Here is a 23,411-nt window from a genome sequence, read left to right on the forward strand (position 1 = left end):
TTCTTTTCCTTCAGTTAAAAAAATTGCTTATTAGAATGTTTCTTTTATCTATTCTTAACTTTTAAAAAAACCAAATTTTTCTCCTTTTTTCTGTTTTTCCTCCCTACAGACTCGAGTCCAGACTCGAGTCCTTACTCGAGTAATTTACTTGTGACTCGAGTCTGGACTCGCTGCATGTATTACTCGAGTACTCGAGTCTGGACTCGTTACTCGCACACCTCTACTGCTGAGTGTTGAGTGCCTCTTGATCAACAGAGAACATTGATCTTGACCGAGTTGGCCTATTCACACATTTGCTTTCCTTTTTATTGAAGTCGAAACAGAAGATGTAAGTCACATAGATATAGATCTATCTAGATGTAAGATCTTGTTGTTGTTTTTTAAAGGGCCACCTCTATTCTCACCCGGGGCCGGGATGAGAATAGTGCAGGCAGGCGAGTCTTTTGGCTATTCTCACCCGGTGCGCGTTCACCGTTATAGTAACTTATAGCCTAGATCTAGGCCAACAAAGTTTGCGTTCACCCTAAACCACAGAATTCTACACTGTGATAACAGAAAAATTGTAGAATTCTGTGCCGTGAACAAACGTTCCATTACAACTGTAGCCTACTAAAAGCGTACAATTTTGGGCGCTTTTTCGGTAGTTCCCACCCCCCTTATTTGATAGAGCCTGACCTAGATCTAGATCTACATCTACATCTATATAGTATACGTTTGATTCGCGGCAAGCTAAGATGTCAAACCTAACAACTGCAAAACATTAAATTGTGGTAAAATTCAGGGGGGCATGCCCTTCTGAAACCCCCCACCTTGTTTTTATTAGGTCAGGGGGGCAAGCCCCACTGAAACCCCCCTACTCTTGGGGCCAAAACCGGAAAAAGCGCCCAATTTTGTCTGTGGGCAGTGGAGAGAGAGAGAGAGGAGTAGCGCGAGAACTTCCGGGCAAAACAAAATGGCGACCCGCGTAGTTCGGCTCGATTCGAAAAGTTAAATAGCTGTAGTATCTTTGTAGACAACCAAATTAATTTACTTTTGTGTTTTAACATCATTTTTAAACTTTGTTTTGGTCAATTTGATTTTGATCGTCCACACCGATAGACAATTCAGAAAGAGAGAGAGAGAAGAGGGGAGGAGTAGATCTTGCGAGAACTTCCGGGCGGGTGAGAATAGCCACTTCCTTTTTAAAGTCAGATCTAAATCTAGATCTAGATTCTAGATCTAGATCTAGATCTAGATCTAGATCTAGATCTACAAAAGTCAAAAGAGATGTCGGCCGTCTTTGACTTTGACGACAATACGTCACTCGCTAACTCAAGTCACTAGATCTAGATCTAGATCTAGATATATCTAGACTAGATCTAGATCTAGATGTAGATCTAATATCTAGATCTAGTTGTTTTTTTTTCTAGATTTCTAGATCTACTGTCACAACCCAAGCACAATACAAGGTGCTTTTTTGGGGTAGCTGCCACCCTCCAATCGTTTTTCGCCGGTTGTGGCATCAATCAAGAGTAGGGGGGGGGGGGGGTTTCAGGGACCTGACAAAAACATGGGGGGGGGGGGGGCTGCATTGAACCGTACTGAATTGTACCGTAATTTGATGTTTTAGGTTTCTCTCTCTCTCTCTCTCTTCTAGCACTGTGGCATTGATTAAAGGTCAGCGATGCTGACAGCACGCAGGAACTCAAAGTCGCTCGGGGGTCCTTGTAAAGTGCTGAGAGTGGGATACAGAAATGACTAAATGTCCCAGCAGACGAGTTCTGGCATGATAGTTGGCGGGACATCTCAGGAACACATGGTGGTCCATAGTCTCATCCTCCTTGCAGGCTTGACAGGACGGATCTGGGTTGTCTGCTGGCGCAATTTTGTGAAGATATGATCTCAGCTTGGGCGATTTTCCACCAGTTTTCATCTGGGAGAGAAGACGGCGGTCCTGTCGCCTGAGTGGGGTTTCAAGCTGGTATGATAGCGGCTGGGCAAATGGCTGTTAGGGTTTTGCCTCTTTTTTCCACTTTACACTGGTCGATTGGTGGATGGCGGCTTTTACCTGTTGAGAAATCGATTGGCGTGTCTATCTGGGGCGCTGTTGCTTCTTTGGCGATGCTGTCAACTTCCTCATTCCCAGCCAGTCCAGCGTGGCGTGGAATCCTCTGTAAGTGAATTGAACATTCGGAGCGTTGACAGAGGGTGTGCAGACGCTGCCAGATTGAGCCATGCCACCCTTTCAGATTGGTTGATGGGGCCGTATGAGAGGTGCATGACTACTGACCTGGAATCAGTGTGTATACATGATGAATGCGTATACTGTTCGGAAGACTGCCTGCTGTATGTAGTGCCACAAGCATGCCCAGCGCTGTCGAGAGCTACAAGCTTGGCCCTGTAGCTGGAACAATACCGGCCCGCGGGTACACGGTGGTCGAGTTCAGTATCACCAATCCAGATCAGTATTCCACTGCCTCCATACTCGGTATCGTGCTTAGCTGAACCGTCAGTCCAGACTTCTACTTCGAGCAGGAGGAGCAATCGGATGGTAGCCTCTGCTGCTGCTTTCCTGACGGCTGATTCATTAGTACACTTGCAGTCAACAAGATTGGTGCTGAAGATCACGTTGCATGATGCAGCCTTCCATGGTTGTGTGGGTGGCAAAACAACCAGCTCCTCACGTGGGTACGTATCCAGCTCAGTTTCAGCTACGAGGTTCTGGGCATGCTTTCTCCAGTTCGACTTGCCTGTCCGCATGGGCACTGATTTTGTTGCGGAGGCTCTGCGTTGATTCGTTGCAGGCAGAGGCATGGTCTTCTCGAGTGAAATAGCTGTCAAGGCATCAGCTCTATGCCTTTTTGGTAGAATGTTAGCTTCAATGTTTAAGTTTTGATATCTCTCGCTCTCGCCACGCATCAAACATAGAATCTAGATTTATTCGAGGTCTAGATCCAAATAAGGGGGGTAGGGGGTGGGGACTACCAAAAAAGCGCGCAGTACAATGCGTTGTAGATCTAAGCCTAGCCTAGTCTATCTCTTTTTTTTTGGTAACTGTTTTAGGGGGCTTGCTACTGCATAACTTGGCGTCAGGTCATATAATGAGTGTGCTGGACCAATTAAACATGTTCAAACTCTTACTAAAAATCGAATGATCGAAATTTTGTCAATGGGGGTGTAAAAACATGTAAAAGATTTTGCATTGGCCATGAATAGTTTTCTTCATTTTCCTCTCCAGTTTACTCCAGAATTTGGACAAAATGCAAGCTTTCCTAAAAGGAGGGACCTCATCAGCTGCTGCTAAAGAGAAGACTCAGTCGCCTGGTCCATCAGCTTCAGGCACAAAGTCTCAGAAAGGAAAAGATGGAAAAGCCAAACCGGTTCCTTGGATAGAAAAATAGTAATTTAAGTTTGTCTCACTGTTTTGGAGTTACATGATGTATAAAATATTTAAGATAGTTATTATGATGGTTGTTCAGTAATATACTTTTAAAAACTTTATTGAGATTTTAACCTGTTTTTAGGTCTGTTGTTTATTTCTCCTTTTCATTTTATTTAAACTTCTTTAGCCTGTTGCTTTGTTTAATGCACAGTAGTATTATATTAGTGTACTTTACTCTCTTCATGAGAAAACGTTAATGGGGTATAAATTTTAAATTCCATTTTCATTGAATGCTACTATATTTGCTCTTGTTTATGTACATGGTACATGTTGTCTTTTGTTTTGACTTGATACATTTGTTTATTATAAATTTCCTTTCACTTTTGTCTTCCAGCCGACCAAGAAGTGTCGAGGATGTGGCGTACCAAGATGAAGTGATTGCTGTACTAAAAAAATGCATTCAGGGATCTGATGTGAGTGCGACGCTTTTCACCTTCCATCAATATTCTCGGCCTAGGAGATAAATTTCTATTGATTTGAGAAAGTTTTTTTTATAGAGGAACAGACTTATAGATTTTTTCTGTCGAAATCAGCGTCAATGTTGTTTTTATTATCTAGGCCCCGCACATCCCCTGCTCCATTGCAACAAATATTTACAAGCAAGGTTTGGCCTGATCAGCTATCTCTAAAAATCACATGCACACAAACATGCACACGTACACACGCACACACACACACACACACACACACACACTGTGAAGTCAAGGTCATCTTCACATGTAAAGGACAGACATCATTATCACCATAAATTGGCGGGGGGGGGGGGGGGGGGTACAGTCAACGTAGTAGTAGGTTGAGGCTCATTGTATGCTTTTGATTTCTGAAGGCAAAAGAAATTAGGGTCTCCACCACCCTGCTAATGCTGTGAATATGAATGTGCTCATCAGACATGAAGCTCGTCAGTGGTTTTATGTACGTAATCAGCTTTAACTCTTAAAGCTCAAATCAGTGCAATTCATAAGGACATGCATAACAACATAAACTTTGCTGAACTTATTCAGGATTCATTCAGAGATATGTTCTTACGAAAATTCTCCACTTCTGTATTGACTTTGATCCATAAAGTTGAACTACATTGTCCTTTGCCTTTGCTCTTCAGCCCTTCTTACTAAGGTTAGTCTTTGCAGTTCAAGTACAGTGCATCTGCCGGCACCGATGGGATAATAGTAATAGCAGAATTTGACAATTTCAATTGTTTCTGTTGATTTATCACGCAAGTGTTTTGCCCAATTGTTCTTATACTTATAGAAGGTGTGTCCTGCGCGCTTTTATGACCTTATGCAGTTGTGAGCGCCGTAAAACACTTTACAAAAACAAAAAAACCCAAAAGCTTGAAATACAGAGGTGTTGTTCTTATACTTATAGAAGCTTGAAATACAGAGGTGTCTAATATCCAGATACCTGAAATTGTCAGAAGGCAAAGATATACCAAAAATAGCTTACTGAATTTGAACTTGAACAGATTGGTGTCAAATCCTGGATGAAATCATTTTTGAGGGGATTTAAGTCGAAAATGACTACAGATATCTGCTCCAGATCTGGCATTTGAAAAAAAGTAAGTCCGCTTGATATATCATCTCAGTTTTTGTCTTTCCTCCTCCCAGTTGCCGAATTTGCTGTTTTATGGCCCACCAGGAACAGGAAAGACATCCACCATTTTGGCTGCAGCTCGACAGTTGTTTGGGTATGTCCTGTGTGATGGCCTTTTTTTTTTTGGACCATTCTATCATTAGAACAGGTTTGACTGAATGTTCATTGTAATGCACCAGAGTCTTGATATGTGATGTTAGGCTCTTCATTGTTGCACACAAAAGACATGATACTCACTCCAATGTGGGGAAGGGTTATTTGTAGAGTATATCAGTCTTATTGTTTGGACATTGTATCTAGCTCTGCCAAATTGAGCCCTTAGAGTTAGAGAGGGGTGTTCGAAGCAGCCAGTTCATTATTAATCTGAACTGTCTCTTTGGAGATGTCATGTTAAACATACATTATCATCATTTTCTTGCAATGTCTTGCAGTCACTGTCTTCAATGTCTCTCCTGTTTTATGCTGCCATTAAAGATTTATAAAATAATCTAAAATTTTTGCTTTGGCTTCCAGCCTGGGCTAGCCTGCTGTTTTTCTTACTCTAAATGCCAAGCTTGAACATGTCTTTACCTTGCATAGTGAGCCAGCGTAGAGAAACTATTGATTTTTTTCCAGTTCCTCGAATATGAATAGGACGATGTGTTCTAAGTGTGGCTTACATGTCAGCCCTCCTTGTTGTTTTGTATTACCATTGACTAAGATATGATCATTAACACCAAACATAATGTACTTTTTATTTTAGAACCTCCAGTCCTTTTGTGATGTCTTTATTAGTAAATGCTTTACATTCTTACTGCTCAACAGACCCGAATTGTTCCGTAATCGAGTGTTGGAACTCAACGCTTCAGACGAGAGAGGGATCAGCGTTGTTCGGGAGAAAGTGAAGAAATTTGCTCAGCTAACTGCAGGTGGATCGCGCAGCGAGTAAGTTGAAACTATCAGTACATCCTGTTGTTATGTGAAAGTGGAGTACGCATGTATCAGTTTCATTTGTCGTTCTGGGAGTGGTTAAAGGGGGTCTCCGATTAATTTTACTTCTTTACCCTCCGCTCAGTTGTTTCTCTTTTCTTTTTTTAGCTGTCAATGACAATTTTTATGTTGGTGTGCGTCTCTTTACAGAAACTCAAAACTTAATTATCCCATAGAGGCTATATATTTTATTGTATGTTTCTGATTAAGCATAACTTATATGGAAATGCAGAATGCACATTTAAAAGAATAAGTATGTTTTAAGATAAAGAATTAAAACATGTAGGACAAGTGACTGTAAAAGAATTTAATGATAACTAACAGTTTGGTTGGTGGTTGCTTTGGTCCTTTTGCTCCTTTTCTATCTAACCTCAATTATTGTTATTCCCAAGTGTCACTTTTAATCTTCAGCATATATAATAATATTTTACGGCACTTGCAATACATATAATATATGTATTGCAAGTGCCGTAAAATATTTACTCAAATAAAGACCCAAAAAATTCCTCCAGGTTTTAATTTGACGTTTCACGGGAAAGTTTCATAGTACCGCTATAGAAAGATGACAAAGAAAGATACTCACTAGATCTAGTAACACCTCTAATCTTCAGTACCTATATGACCATTTTATGTTGCAAATGTTGTTAAACCCTTACTCAATTTAAAAAAGAAATTGGTTCTTATTTAATATACTGGCATTTAATTTAAGGTCTAGAATTGACACATTGTTGTGAAAACCCTTTTCTTTCTTCTTTTGGTACCCAGTGTTTGTTAATTTGTGTCATGTGTCCCAGATTTGTCTCTCCTGTGCGGGTGGTTGGCGTGCGCTCTGGTGTAGTTTGCTCATTCTTTCCTATCAAGCATCTATCGTGCTTATCTCCCCTCCTTCTTTTTTGTGTTTGTTACTCTCTTGGTAACACCTCTAATCTGCGGCACTTACATGACCTTATTGTGTTGCAAGTGCCGTAAAACACTCACTAAAACTAAATATCTCTCCAGTGGAAAGCCGTGTCCACCCTTCAAGATCATCATTCTGGATGAGGCCGACTCTATGACCAAAGACGCTCAGGTTTGTGGTCTATTCATAGAGTATGTCTGCTGTGCTGTGTCCTGTTGTGTTCAAAGAATGGGAATTGTGGAACAGCATATTCTTTTATTTGATTTAATTAATGAAGACAAATTGGTGGTTGGCGGGTGCTCTGGTATGGTTTGCTTCTTCTTCTCTATTAAACTTCTATCGTCCTTATCTCCCCTCCTTTTTTTTTTTGGTGTTGGTTACTCCCTTGTAAAACCTCAGATCTTCAGCACTAATATAACCTTATTATGTTGCAAGTGCTGTAAAACTCTCTCTAAAACTATAAACATTTGTAGAGTATGTCTACTGTGTCAAGAGTTGTGTTCAAAGAATGGGAATTGTGAAACAGAATATTCTTTTGTTTAACTCGCTTGAGCCTCTTCCTGTGTATTTACGGGGCTCCCCGGTGGCCTAATCCCGTGTATTTACGGGATGCGCTTTATCAATTGATATTTATAATGGGTTTTTTTCGGTTACAAGCTACGGGAAGTGGCGAGCCAACAGTTGACTCGCTATAATCACTTGTTTCATTTCATTAAAAATTTGGTGAAGTTATGTGAGATACTTTTTGAGCTGTAACGGACTAAGTCAGTCACCCCTGCATTGAGTTAGATGATTTTATTGGGCGCCAAAAAAAAGATTGCGTAACCCCGAGACATTGCCATTTCAAAATATTTGATAAAATAAAAACTCTTTAGACAAATTAAATGCAGTTTTCTTTGAGAGCATTTCTTTCTTTCTCTTGTTGGATTAAAAAATTATGATAGCTTTCACAGTCTTTTTGTAATTAACACTTCAATATACCCCAAAAGTGTCAGGCAGCAATGGTTGTTTGGTGAAAATAAATAGCTCAGGCTCAAGTGAGTTAACTGATTCGGTCATTGATTTTTTCAGGCTCTGGACAGAATTATTTTTCCTTGTTCAGTTTTAGACCTGGGGTGCCTCTATTTAATGCATTACTGTGAAGCGCTAAGTTACTCTAATAGGTATTGTCATATACCAAAGTGATGGGAATCAATAGAGGAATCTGTTTATATCAATCACAATGACCTATAATCTGTTTGTATTGTATTTTCCGTCAGACAAAAACGAATAAGGGGAGAAAAAAATGTGCAACACCTTTGAAAATTTCAAATTACCGCATTTACTCAGCTCTACAAGTCCTTATAATCCATAGGAATCTACACAAAATTGTAGCGATATCACCCTAGCACACATTTATTCAAGAATTTCACAAATTTAGTTGAATATCTTTCTTTGAAGGGCCTTTTTCTTATACAAGGCTCCGTGTTATTTGCCCTTAGATCTAGCCTACATAGCGACAACAAAACAACTATTTTTGCCAGTTCTACTTCCTTTCGACAGCTTAAAAAGTAGGAACTATGTTAAAAAGTGCACATTTATTTTTTGAACAAGTAATGTCTCAGACCAGTGTAGCTATGCTAAAGCGGGGCCGCGAAGCGCTAGATCTAGACAGAGTTTCCTCTCGCTGACGCGATTTTCATGGACCGCTAACGGACGGGGGGTTCCTTATTCTAAATGAAGTTCCCACGTTGTCCCTTGTGGGATCTCGATGAAATTCTGTGACCAATCAGAAAAAGGGTTACTCTTTCGTTTGCCGTTTTAACGAAGTCGATCGGAGCACTAGAAATGTGTGAAGCGTCAAGGTTTCCCCGAAACTTACAATGTTTTGAAAACAGCTTGGAGTTCGGAAATCGTTCAAACACAGGTAAGCTAAGCCACCTTTCTTCTTTATCATATCTTAATTGAATTGATTTGCATAAAATAACCTGTCCGGACGATCATTTTGAAATTTAGTACCCATGCAACGAAAGCCATTCTCTCTGCGCGCCATGGTGACCTCGTTTTTATCGGGTGACCGACATATGCAGATGAACAGCGCGTGATCGCTGGCGGCAATTTGATTGGCTGCTCAAAATGGATTCGCGGCCGGCGAGTCTAACGTGACGATTTTGCTATGTTTCTTTGTATTTTATTCAATAGGGGGGTTTGTGTTATTCTCGCATTTTGTGACATCGTTTTTGCGATAAAAACGAATTAAAACATTAAAATTATGAGAACTCTATGTCTAAATTTATGATTTAAGATATCTTAAAACGTATTTCCACTCTGTCTAACTTGAACTTTTTAAATGAATGAATTCGCGACTTTCCGACTGCTGGTATCCTATATCCCTATCGGGAATCGCCAAGTGGACTCGGCTTGTTGAAAGATATGAATGGGATTTTTCCTGTACGTTTGTTTTATTTTGTTTTGTTTGTATTGACCTTATAATGAGTGATACATGGATCCAAAAGCATGGGTTACAAAAATTGATTTATCTGTTTTCTTTCCACATACTCCTGTTTCAGATAACACGTGCACTAGTGGATAGAAAAGGATTGATTCTTCTATGGCAATCCTCAAAACGACACCAACAGGACCATAAAAGAATTGTAACAAAGGATGCAACGTTAAGAAGAGAATCTCTTCAACATTTTTACGGACCAGCGTTTTATTTTTGCCTCTGCCATCATTTTCTGACCCATCAATGGCACCATCTACTGTTTCACCGCTTCCGCTATGTCTGATATAGTTCCTGACAGTGACAGTGTTGAAGTGAACGTTAGTGATTTGGGAGTTTTCAGGGAGCCAGATGACAAGGACACACACATGCATGTCTCGTCGTAGTGTTCTTGACACCACGCTGGACATACTACCAAGGTGCAGGAGACGATCTCATGAATAATTCAAAACACCAAGAAGATTCAAAATACATTTCTACAGAAGAAGTATGATTCCAGGCGATTCTGCTGTTTGTCAAGTGTTTTTCATAACATAATATTAGGCCTTTAACCTTTGAAACTCTCGAATTGTCCGCTTTATCAGTTGTTGACATGCAAATTATGTAAAATAACAATAACATTGTTCATTGGCCTCCTATGACACTGGCAATAGTCTCACTGGAATCTACACCAAAAATGCCATAAGTATGCCAAGTTTCAAATTGATTGATTTAGAAATAAAGAAGTTACGAAAAAAAGATATGTAATATTTCCAATTTTGTGGTCTGTTTCTCTAAAATATTTTTCTATATAACACTACTAACTGAATCCCGACAATCAAACTTACATAACTTTTTTATTTATCGATGGATTTTGATAATTCAAATTGTGCTGTTCTTATCATTACAATCTCTATAACCCTGTGCTGTTTATTTGCTCCCATGGCAATTAAAAAATTTCAGTTTGGCATTGCTAACCAGTGGCTTCTTAGGCAGTTAAAATTTAGTGACCTCATAAACGATAGAGAGTTGCTGTTTGTAGGTTTATTATTTCTGTAGTGTCATGGCTTATTTGAAAGTATTTGTGTGGGTGATTTAAGGTAGGTCCTTCTTCATTCTTTCTCTCCGTATGTCTATCTTGCTTTTCTTCTGCGCTAAATGACCGTTACTGTGTCACTGTGCTTCTCTTTACTCAAACCTGGGAAAAAAGGTGATTTTGTATTTTCATTTGTTGTGTCCTGTAGTCTGCGCTGAGGAGAACAATGGAGAAAGAGTCAAAGACAACTCGCTTCTGCCTCATCTGCAACTACGTGAGTCGCATCATCGGACCAATCACCTCCCGTTGTGCAAAGTTCAGGTTCAAAGCTCTCGCCACAGACATCTTGACCTCAAGGCTGAAGGCAATCTGTGAAGCAGAGGGGGTTAGCATTGAGGATGCTGTAAGTATTGACTGATTTATGTTCATTTTTTTTGTCTTGTTTTATTGTCAGTTTCATATCTCATTAGGGTGCACTATAAATTTAGTTGGTGTCATTGGAGATTATGGTGCTTAAGGGGAGGAACGACCCTTGATTTTGCAGATTTTGGGTCAGGCTATGCACATTTTATGTTGACTGATTTTTTAAGATCAACCAGTTTTTTGTCTAAAAATAGCATGGATACAATTAAGAAAGACTTTTTTCTCCAGGTATATTGCCTTTAAAAACATGAGGATGGATTCATTTAGTGAATTTTCACAATTGTCGGTTTTCGCAAAATGTAATTTCTGTGCAGTTTTTCCCCTACTCCTTCCTTAGTTTTCATCCTTTTTACATGAAACTTTCAGGAAACATAGTTGGCAAGGCTGCCATCAATATAACAGAGAGATATTTGCGAAAAAAAATTAAAATGTTCCATTTTCGGGCGATTACGAAACCTAAATTTAGAAGAAGAAAAATTTTATACTTTGGAAAAATTCTCATTTTTCTTTTTCTTTAGTACCTATTGAAAAAAACTTGCTGTTACTCTGATAGGGTCTGGTTCAGGTATACTCTCACCAAATTTGGCCTGTAAATAAAGCCTTAGGGATTTGAAATTGGTTGTTTATTTTCAAGATGGCGGCCGTTTCCATAGCAACCGCTGTAGCTATGGTAAAATAAAATTGCGTTTCAAGAGATTTTACTATGTCTAACTTATATATGTACTTAGATTTGATCTTAAGCAACAGAAAATGGTCCTCAAGGGTAGCTCCTCCCATTAAAACACTGATTAAATCACCAGCCCACCCGTCAGTACAGCTGTGTCCATACATTGTTGCCTCACCCCTTGCCACAACAGGCCTCAATCTTTGCCGGGTCTATGCTTCAATGTATTATTGTAAACAATCAGGTTTTGCATTTTAAATGTACACGTCTTGTGTAGGAGGTTCTATAGCTAGGCAACAGGCAATATAACAAACAAGAAAAACATTTGCTTCTCCTCTCAACACCATATTCTAACGGAGGACAGAAAAATATACATAAGTAAGATGTAGGAGGTTTTCCATTAATTTTCTTGGCCTCTGTTTAGCTTTGCAGCGCAATTATCATCATGTCTTTTTTTATATATTTCTCTTTGCATAATTAAGGTGTCTGAGTCTTCTTTTGCTGAACTGGGAGAGTATACTATGTTGTATATCAAGTTCTATTAAGACACTTAATTTGTTCTTTTATCTGTCTATTTGACCCAAAGCAGCCTTTTGTAAAACCACATTTCTGCTGCTTGGTTTGTGTTTCACTAATTCAAGGAAAAAAAATCGAAGAACAATTTGGCTTATTTGAATGTCAGATTATTTGAGGTTTTGTTTGCTCAGGCCAAGGCACAGAAGGGGTTACGGCCGGATTTGCAAATTACGATAAGAATAAAGCTCAAGTTTAATTTAGGTTGTGTCAATATGGTTATTTTTAAAAATCTTAACAAAATATTTCTGACATTGTTGCAAGTCTGCTTTGAATTGCTTGAATCTATTGTGTATAGAAAAGTGTGCATAAACAGTTTTGAGAGGGTTACTTGTCCAATGCTGTCCCTATCGATCCATGGGCATAGTCTGGGGTTTTTTGGGGGGGGTTTTTAAAATGAATTCTTTCCAACCTTTATTTTTCTTGCTTCTGATATTCATGTCTGTCATTGCTTTTTCCCCAGCACTATGGGACCTTCACTGTTAGTTGTGACACCTTTACATCAAGCTAGTTGTATGTGTGTTCTGTTTACTTTGATAAACTCTCTGCTTTCAGGCAGTAGACGCCCTTCTCGCGGCTTCAGGCGGTGACATGAGAAGAGCCATAATGTACCTACAGAGTGCCTCTCGGCTGTGCGGACAGGATGGGACCATTTCTCAGAGTATGATCTTCAATATTGCGGGGGTAAGTATAGATATAAGGGATTTCCTACTTGTGAAAATTAGTGTTTTATCTGTTGAAATGAAAAACTTTTCATCTATTCCTCTGCACGATCATATGACCATATGCAGTTCTTAGCGCCGTAAAACATTTACCAAAAAAACTTCCTCTATTTATCTCCCCTCTCTTATCTTCACCCCTTCACCTTCCCTCTTAATCCATTCTCACTCCTTTGTTTATCTCTTTACACTATAATCCTCTTTCCTTCACTCAGTCCTCTCCTCTTTTCTTTCCTTATGACCTATTGTTCAATATATTCATCTGCACAAATTATCCCATCATTTTTCCCCTGTCTGCAGGTGGTACCAGAAGATAGCCTTGATCAGCTGATTTCCACATGCTCCTCAGACTCCTATGAAGAGCTGGACAAAGTAGTAAAGGTTAGTCGTCCTGAAGTCAAAGCAGTTAAAGTTTGTCGTCCTTCTAAAGCTAAAGTAGTGTAAGTTTGTGGTTAAAGTAGTAAAAGTTTCATTACAGCAAGTTTGAAAGTGAAGTTGTTCAAAAAGTGTTTCTTTCCATGATAAATAATTTTGCCAGAAAGTCCCAAACCGTTTATGTCCTTGGAATCCTTAATATGAGGGAGATAATCCTGCAAAAATAATCCCCATGATTAACTCACATGAGCCTATTTTCATGTATTTACAGGACGCCCCGCTGGCGTGATGGCCTGATCCCGTGTATTTACGGGATTGCCTGATCCCGTGTATTTACGGGATCCACTTTATCAACTAATGTCTCCTGATTTTTTTTTGGTTGTAAGCCTCAGGAAGCATCGAGCCATCAGTTGATTTACTTGTTTCGTTTCATTAAAAATTGTCTGAAATTATGTGTGATACTTTTTGAGCTGTAACAGAATAAGTCCTTCATCCCCACATTGCGAAAGATGATTTTATTACAAATTGGGCACACACAAAAATTGCGTAACCCCCAGATATTGCCGTTTCAAATTATTGCTAAAATAAAAACTATTTGGACAAATTAGATGCAGTTTTCTTTTTCTGTGAGAGCATTTCTTTCTTTCTCTTGTTGCATTAAAAAAAATTATGGTAGCTTTCAGTCTTTTTGTAGTTAATGCTTCAATATACCCAAAAAGTGTCGGGCTGCAATGGTTGTTTGGTTAAAAATAGCTCAGGCTCAAGTGAGTTTTTTTAAAAGCAATTTTATAAAATTCCACAACAGTAATGTGTGAAAATCTACGTGGTGAAATGTGATGGTGAAAGGTAATTAATCACCGGCTGCTGATGAGATGGAAGGTGATTGGAATTGTAGTGAATGGCATATATCTTTCAAAGTCTGTTTCACTACAGCTATTGATTTTAAATTCTTTTTGGAAACACATCTGTTAAATAGAGGTCAGAGGTTGCATGTGGTCACCCATTTGTTTTGTCTCTCTTCAGAATGTAATCTTTGAAGGATATGCTGCTTCCCAGATTCTGGAACAACTTTTCGACAAAGTGGTTAATATGAATACGCTTTCAGACCAACAGAAAGCTATCATTTTTGAAAAAATGGCGGTAAGTGTTATAAAGTTATAGACGATCCTTAGTAACTCACTTTCATGTCCTGAGTATGTACAAGTTCGTCTTTTTTCTGAAGAAAAATAGTGTAGATTGTAATTTGAGAGGTTGGTTTCTTGATTTTTTTGTGTTGCCCTTGAAGACCAAACATGGGTGGTTGACAGACGCTTTAGTGTCGTTTGCTCTTGCTTTCTTATCAAACATTTTTCAACTTTATCTCTCCTTATCCTTTTCTATGTTACTGTTCAATTAAACTTCTAATCATCGGCACTTGTACGACCCATTTGTGTTGCAAGTGCCATAAAATTCATACTAAAACTTTAACTGAAAACGTCCTTGAAGACCAGATATGCTTGTGACGATGTCAGGTTTGAAGGCTGAACCTCAAAATGTTTATTTCTTCTTCGATGTCTTTTTAAAACAGCTTCTGTAAGATTGGGAACACAGCTACAGGTGGTCCTCTTGAACAGTGTCATTATAATGCAGAAATATACTAGGGGGGGAGTGGGAAGGGGTCATTTGAGGGGCTGAGATGCAAAACCCACTACATCCATTTTAGCACTTTTGAGAAAAGCTGCTATACCCACGAACATGTGTAAAAAGAAGATTTTTAGGTGGCTTTTATTTTTAAGAAGTATTTGTTTGGTTTTGGCCAAAAACACTTTATGTAGGTACCGCAAACTGGCCGTGCGACCCCGTGGCGCACTGTCATGGAGACCAAAACCCATATTTTTACCCTCCTAAAACACCGTCTGATCATGCATACACACAGACACTTGATATATCAGAAGAAAGAGGAGCTTTTCCTCTCTATAGTGGTATTATTTATTTGAATCAACAATTCTTTTGAAAGCAAAATCTTGCGGGATAAAAGACAACACTATCGAGGTTTTCACTGCAGCGGCCGCGCGTTTCGTGTATTGATTTTTTGAGTGACCTCGGTTGAACAGGAACGGGAAGCGTATGGTATTAAATACTGCAATCTGATTCGTCGATATTTCAAGATGAGAAGACGCTCTTTCCGGTGATATATTTCTAAAGACTGTCCTTAAAGAATTAATAGAAGAAGAGATTTGCGTGTGAAAACTTTCGGAGCTGTTTTTTTTTTTATGGAACCAGTGATCGGACTGACTACAGAAATATATCGGCAGAAAGCCCATTCATTCCTCTTCAAGAATTACACAGCCATTATACACAAATAAACACCGGACGCTCTCCGTCGGCTTGCAAGCAGGGCACCATCGCCCCGGTTTCGTATAAATTCTCTCTTTTCCTTTCAGCGCGGCCCGGTGCGCAGCCGATAAGCCGGCGGTCGTGAGAGGGGATTTTAACCTCCCCTTGTATTTCTTGCCGTTTTGGTCAAAAAGCCATGTTTACGTCAATAAATTTCCATCATCTGGTTATTTAATAGCCCTGAAAAAAATTGAGCTTGTTCCCTATGTGCATGGTTGTGTGTCTACAAGTTTTTGTGAATGTCCATTCAAATTTAAGAATGTTGTGACATCTCAAAGTGTAGACATTTCGCAATTAAAAAACTGTAACATTTTTCTGCAACTTCAGATGTTCATAACTTTGTTAAAAATGAAGCTTCTTGTATAAATTTGGTATCAAAATGCTCAGAATGATAAATTCTGTAAGGTGGTGCAGTTAAATATGAAATCAGAGGACTTTGAAATTTCAGTTTGTGGTACCTACTTTATGCATCTGATAGTTGGTAACAATGTGCACTTAATATAAGCAAAAGATCTCAATTTTTTTCCAAAATGTCGTGTAGCAGGTTTTGCATCTCACCCCCTCATTTGTACAGATGATTGTCTTGGACAGATGGTTACTAGTGCAGGTTTGCCTGTGTATCAGAATTTGAGACAGAAAAGGGTCTTGAGTCCAGATGTGATTTTTAAAATTTCATTCTGATAGCCTAAGTCTGGGGAGAAAAAAAATCTGGTTTGGAATGTCTTGAGAAATGTGAATTGATGAAGTCAGAGTAAAAAAATGTGAAAAAGATGGACTCGCCAACCTTTCAGTGACTCAGTATGAAATAGGAAAAATTAACTCTTTTCAAAGACAGAAATAAGGCAAATATGAGCAGAGATCATATTTGCAAGGCAAACCCTTAAGCTTTAACTTGTTCGCAGATTGATATTGCAAAGTCCTGCCATACATGAAGAGACATTTGTGTCCCACGCGCAATATGACCTTATGCTGTTGCCAGTGCCATGAAACACTTACAAAAAAAAGGTGTGACTAACTTTCCTTTCGGGTCGATAACTCAAAAAGTTTCCATCCAATTCCGGTGAAACTTGGCACAAAACGAAACAAAGGTCGGCTGCATGGTAAGAGAGATGGTTCATGCAGCGTTGGTGCACATACTTTACATAGAAAAAAATGCTAAACTTGTGCTCGCAGGGGGGGGGTGCATGAACCACCTCTCGGGAAAGTATTGATGCTCACAAATGCTGCGTGAAATGTCTCCAGTGAATTAAGAAGAACACTTTGACTGCTAGTTGTAAGACTGCCATACGTCATTTTGAAAAGTGACGCAAAAGGAATCTTACCACAAGCAGTTGACATAAAATTGTTTGTTTAAAGTTTTGATTCGTTTAGTTTAATGTCTTGTTCTGTCATGTATTTGCCTGCTGGGAAGGATGACAGGTGGTGTCGGTGGTCTAGTGTTTAGGCTCGCAACTGTTAGATCATGAGTTTGAACCCTGTCAGGGCCCAATGTTGTTATATGAATTTTCCTCAGTTCACCCAGTTGGGAATGGGTATCCAGCGACAATAGAAAAAGATCTTGTCAGTTTGTTACTGTTTGAACGCCTAATCGGCTGCTTGCTCTGTAAACTTCCTGGGAAGCCGAGAATGTTTTGAAGTGTTCTTTGGTTTCCTGAACTAATAATATACAGTGAAACTTGGATTCAACAAAAACTCGGATTCAATGAAAAGAGTTGGATTCCCCATTTTTTCTATTCATAAAAATCAATAAAAAAAATAACTCGGATTCAATGAACACACAAATGAACAAGCTCAGATTCAACAAAGTCGCTTGTGGGATGAATAGCCCCTGCTGACGTCGCTTCGCTCATTTTTCTCTCACAATGAACCATATCTATTCCTGGGAACCATGATGATCTATGGCACCCGCATTTGTGAACCATTATTTGTTTAGCCTATTTTTTATAGCTTATGCGGCCAATCAGCAGCCTTCTTTCATACTAAAATGCACGTTGTTAGCACACACATGTCTTCTTAGTGTATGTCGGAGTTGAACGAGTGGCCAGCACCCGTGTGACTGTGTGTGTGTGTGTCTGGAGGGAGGGGGCACAAGTGGTCCGGGCGGGGAACGTCGGTAAAGATACAGACGCGTCAAGGGTTGTTTTTTTTCTCCGACTACTAATCAACGTTACAATGATAAGCTAGTCTTAACATAGATCTAAGTAATAAATTATGCACAGGACTTTGAAATCAAACCTTACGTTATGCTAGGCTCTACACACATAACTCATTCAGCAACAGTAAGTTGTATAGATGATAGTTATAACGCAGACGTACATTTGAACGAATTAGCCCTTTTACCAAGTGTGTGTTTGGAAGAGTTCAGTGTAATTTCCTACAGTTGTCCAGCATTTCTTCGGTATGGCATCAAAGAAACGAAAATACCTTTCATTTGAAAACGGAGAAAGTCGAATACATTATGCATTTCTTGCTCGGTGTAATTATCTCCACAAAAACCTCATATTTACTATAACGAATGCTTGGATTCATGTAAATTAAAGGATAGGCCCGACAACTTTGTTGAATCCAAGTTCCACTGTACTGAGTGTAGATATAGTGCGCCATACACATGCTATTTATTATATTTATTGTTCTTATTATTTTAGACCTAATCAGGGTATTTTTTAAAAACTATTTTTCAGCACACCGACAAATGTCTACTGGATGGAGCAGACGAGTATTTGCAATTAATGGCTCTGTTTTCTACCATCATGCAGCAGTCTTGTCACGGGAGTTGAAATTTCTACCACCATTATGATCATCAACCAGCAAAGCCAAGCAAGATACTACCTACTACCTTTGTTCATACTGCTATTTGAATTCGTCATCTAGCATCAAACAAAATCATGTTTCGTGACAATTTGAACAAAATTAAATCGTTTACATCTATATTTCTGATCAAACAATCTAATCTCAATGTTTGTATACAGAGACATTGATACCAAAGATGGAAACATTAAAATTTGGACATTTTGAATACTTGATGTACTTGGATTTTGATCCAAATGGCAGCATAGGTGGTATTATTAAGTGAGTTGAACTTTCAAGTCGACTTATGATAGTGTTGATACAGGCTACAACCATTTTCATTGTGTAAACATTTTCACCAGTTCTGTGTCATAATGTGAACATTTTCATCCATATTGCTTCATTGTACAATTTCACCCAATTTTCATCATTGTTGTCATGAAAGTTGAACTGGCCCATTTGCTGTGACTACTAATAAACTTTGTACAGTTGTTAGTAATTTTTTTGTGTGAGAAATCATTTTTCTTTCAATTCAATGTATTCTTTGTTGTGATGAGAAGAATTTTTCATCCTTTTTGCCCTAATTTAAGTAAGACTTGAGCATACCAGCACAAGGGTTCTTTGTGGAAAGGAATGAAAGTGGAAAAGAACTAACAAACAGTAGGCCCTATCTACATGTCCTTTTATCGTGTATTTGCGTTCACCAGTGCATCACTGAAGGGAATTATGATGTTGAAACTGCACAAGTGTGATGATAGGAGTCAGATGTAATTAGGAAGATATCTCACATGTGCCATCAACAGATTCAGTGAGTAATTGGTATAGTTTAGAGTTAGAGTTCTGATAGCTTCCAGAACATTTTTTTCTCAGCCCAATCTTCAGTCGAGGATCCAGTACTCCTAGTTTGAAGCCACCTGTTTTTTGTTTAGTGGACCGTTTAAGGTCAACTGAAGAATTGGTTTGTTTGAGTACAGTAGTCTCCGCCTAAACGCACGGTGCTCGGGAGGGCTCTTTAGCGTGTGTTTATACGGTGCGTGCATTTATATGAACCTTAGAAAGGGGAGGAAGGGACGCAGTCATCTCAATTCCTTATTACTCCAGTGACCTCCCTTGGAGGGAGGGGGTCATCTTGACAGATAATGTGACGACACGTGACTGTTTTGTGAGGGATGCCCCGACAGGGGTTAAGAATACAAAGAAGAAAGACAAACTAAATGTAAAGAATATACACTGTACTGTAAACGTCGGTACAGATAGCCTAAGAAGAGGAAACTGTTGGCGATAGTCATAGAGACGCGGCCCAGGCTAATCTTTAAAATCCTATAGAGGCCTGTCTAGTGTTTTACGGCATTCGCGCGTGTCGCGCATCAGGCCTAGATTTAACTAAACATTACATGCAGTCACTCAAACACCAGTCAGAAACCTTTTCTCAAAGATACATTTCCAGTGACCAATCAAAAAACATTTCAATTTCAGTCCCACCAATTCTCCCCTCCTCCAACATTTAACCGACCAGTCCAAGATCGAGACCTATGCGTTAGTGGAAAGTAGGGTGTGAAAACGCAGTCCATTACTCTCTTTGTACAGCGTGAGGGGCACTCTCACCAAATATCTGGTTTTCTAGTAAATTCTAGGCTTGTATTATGCAGGCTGTGCAGGTTATAGTGAAAATTTCCCCTTGCCATGCTTAAGTTGTTTCGCGGATCGGAGCGTGTGTTTAGAGGGAGTGACCGTGCGTTTGTACGTCTAAATTATATAGTAAAAAAACCCGTCAGATGACGAAAGTGTGCGTTTGAGCGGAGTGTGCTTTTGTATGGCGTGCATTTAGGCGGAGACTACTGTACAGAGATGCACATTAAGACAATAATGACTGTTTTGACCAGAATGTAAGGATAAGAAAAGTAGAAGGCCATGAACTGCTAGACTAACTTAGATGGGTGTACCAAAAAACAGTTGGAAATGCCTTAGACTTGGAAAAACAGCAGCATCCTTTACTTTCACTTTTATCTTGATTTTGAAAGACAAACCGAATGAAGGAAAGAAAAGAAGAAGCAGAACCTTTCATTAGCACCCTCTTTCCACTTGCACAACCACATGGGTAATTTGAGAGTTAGAGGCAGGACATTCTAAATCAACACCAAAATGTGAAACTCATTTGTAATTAAAGACCTGTGATCCAATACAACAATCACAATATACATGTATTCAAGTGTTCATAGCTGCCTGCCAATACATCAAAAAGGAATTAAAATACATTTTTGAAGGTCCCAGTATGGAAGCCAGTTCTTGTATCAGAGAGTACCTATTCTCTGTTACTGTATCTTGTTTTGCTCCTTTTGGACTTGCCAATGATGAAGAAAAATTATGAGATCTTATGCTGCTAATAGATCTAGTCTTTTAATAATAATAATAGACTGAGTTTATCGAATGCAGAAGAGTGAGTGCGAAAGGGATTTGGAAGGGCCAATGCTCACCATCTTGACTTTCATGTGGATGGTTTTGGGGGTTTTGAGAAGTTGGCAGCTAGATTCATAATTTGTATTACATTACAACTTTAAGCAATGAGGAAAAATTCGAAAGCAAAGCCGAAAGCACCGCAAGGAGGAATAAATCTTTATTGTATCTGTCCATCCAATAAATTCAAAGAAAAATCTCATATGACAATCCAACACAAGTTCTAACATCTAGTTTTGACGAGTTTCAATGCAACAATATCCAGGACACAACGTGGGGCTTTGTTTTTCATACTTTACTTCTTTTATTGCTTATCACAAACTGCAATACTATCACAGTCTCATCTGTTTCAATATTTCTCAAACAGGATTGCATCCTCCGAAAGACATTCTGACCAGAATGTAAGGATTAGAAAAGTAGGGTCATAAACTGTTTAACAAGTATAACAAACAACAGTTGGAAATGCCTCAAATTTCCAGAAACAGCATCATACTCATCCCTTTACTATCATTTTAACTGTTCATAAAGTAACAATAAGTGGACTAGCTGCTAACAGCACCCCTTTACTATCATCACCTGAACTGTTTCATGACATAAATCCAACAATAACCGCCGTCTACGGCTGGTGACAAAAGGCACAATTAACAAAGTTAGTTCAGTTAGTTTTTCCTGAACAGTGTAGGCCTATACACTAAGCTTGCTTTCTTTCAGTCGTCTCACATTACGTTCCACTCGCACACTCGAACAGTCATGATTTTACGAGACAGACTTGTGAAAAACTTTTTAAAACACACTCTGGAGGACATCCCTCACACAAGGCCTTTTCACCAAAATCAGTTTAGATGAATCAAGACAAAGTAATTTAAAGCAGTGTGAAAATCTGCACCGGCTCAAGATGACATTTATTCACACAGTCATGGTGATTCTGAACTTGGGCTAATACAGACAGGCATGGATAACTCAAACACATCAAGGATTGACAAATAATATAATGTGTGTTCAACACATCCATAATTCGGATAAACTGATATTGTGATAACAAAATATTAGAGACAACAGTCGGAGAATGGCAAATTGTGCGAGCTATCTGATTTTGAGTTTTCCACGTTCGTGTTATGTGTGCCAGACTAGTTTTGTTTCTGCTCTTACTTAAAAATTTTAATGGAACTTCAGTAGATTGTATTAGCAAGACTAAATCAGGAAATGGAAAAATCTTTTGAGCTGACCAAATCAAGACACGTAACACATACTTAATTCATATGAAGCCCATAATATAGGGACAGGACTATCTAATAACATGCATTACAATTCAATTCTGATTTATATTTTTGATACCAGCTCCATTGTGACTAGTTTGTGGTGCAACCTGTACAGTGTTGTCCTAAGCTCAGATTTCTGATAAGTTATCAAGTACTCCTTGGAACATTATGGGGAAAAACAATGGATCTACTCATAGGTATATTATTATGATGGAGTTCACGAAAACCAAACACGGTTAATCTGAAAACAGTGGTAAATCAAAAGAAAGTATCCTTGATTTTTTTTTCTCTGCAATCTGAGCAATGTCTTTCAACCTAGAAAAACGTCTAAACCAAAGAAAATGCGGATGTCCTATCGATTTCAAGTTTAAGCAAACTAGTGTTCATATGTATTATATATGACATATTGACATATCTTTTTCTCACCAATTATAGATACATGTATACTTGTTTCAAGCAAACACCTGTAAAGAAAAAAACAAAAACCCTGTATAATAATAAGCAAGATGTGGCATGACACAATAGTCTGATGTAGACTTTTCGCTACCTTAGAATTACAAAGTTCTATCTGACATCTTTAGCCGTATTGAGAAACTATGACAGGGAGATCAAAAACCAAATGTTCTATGAGCTCTATAAGATCATAAGATTATTTGCAGTCATTATCAAGATATTCAAAGAAATGCATTCGAAAAAACTTGACCAGTGTAAAACTCAAAATTTTTAATGTCAAATTTCTCAAAACTAGGCACTGAGCAGATACAGTGGAATCCACTTATAATGAGTCCTGAAATAACGAGAAGTCTGTTATAAAGACACTATTCTAAAACCCCGTTTTTTTCCTTTTCCCTTCTTTATCTTTGTAAATAAAATACTGCTATAGCGCAATCAGACAAACATGCGAGTCGGTTATAGCGGACTATTGCTGCTGCTGTGCACAGCGCATAGGCCATTTATTCATCCAAAACCTCGCCAGTTGTTGGTGATCTTGCGAAACAAAGAATAGGAGAGCCCACGTGTGCCAACAATGAAGGCGGAGCGAATGAGTGAGGAGGATTTGGTATGCGCAGACAGCAGACAAGCAGAACGCATCGCGTGATAGGCCAGCCTCGTTTAGATTCGGGGTCGGATGGGCGGCGGGCAATAGCGGTCCCGGCGTTGAACGTTGCAGATACTTTTTTCCCCCTCGGCAACTGATCATTATTACAATGATAAGCTAGTCTTGACGTAGATCTACGTAATGAATTGTGCGCTGGTCTATGGAATCAAAAGTTGTATGCTTGGCTCTACACAGCAACACAACTTTTTGGTAAACAATCAAGATGAAGATGACACAGGCGTGCATTTGAACGAATCGGTCATTTTTTTTACACAGCTCATAATATGCAGGCATTTCAGGCACTACT

At 38.9% G+C, this 23,411-nt stretch overlaps 1 protein-coding gene across 1 annotated transcript; it reads left to right on the forward strand.

The window, feature by feature from the left end:
* Positions 1-224: 224 nt before the first annotated feature.
* LOC101855668 (replication factor C subunit 4) lies at positions 225-18,791 on the forward strand. The gene is made up of 11 exons (XM_005105263.3): positions 225-328; positions 3,218-3,379; positions 3,756-3,834; positions 5,026-5,105; positions 5,816-5,935; positions 6,980-7,049; positions 10,584-10,778; positions 12,591-12,719; positions 13,055-13,135; positions 14,153-14,269; positions 18,187-18,791. Exons 2-11 carry the CDS (start codon positions 3,240-3,242, stop codon positions 18,280-18,282), a joined length of 1,107 nt encoding a protein of 368 aa, XP_005105320.1. The 5' UTR covers positions 225-328; positions 3,218-3,239; the 3' UTR covers positions 18,283-18,791.
* Positions 18,792-23,411: the final 4,620 nt, after the last annotated feature.

The sequence above is a fragment of the Aplysia californica genome, unplaced genomic scaffold (assembly GCF_000002075.1).
Source record: "Aplysia californica isolate F4 #8 unplaced genomic scaffold, AplCal3.0 scaffold00461, whole genome shotgun sequence".
Classification (NCBI taxonomy): domain Eukaryota; kingdom Metazoa; phylum Mollusca; class Gastropoda; order Aplysiida; family Aplysiidae; genus Aplysia; species Aplysia californica.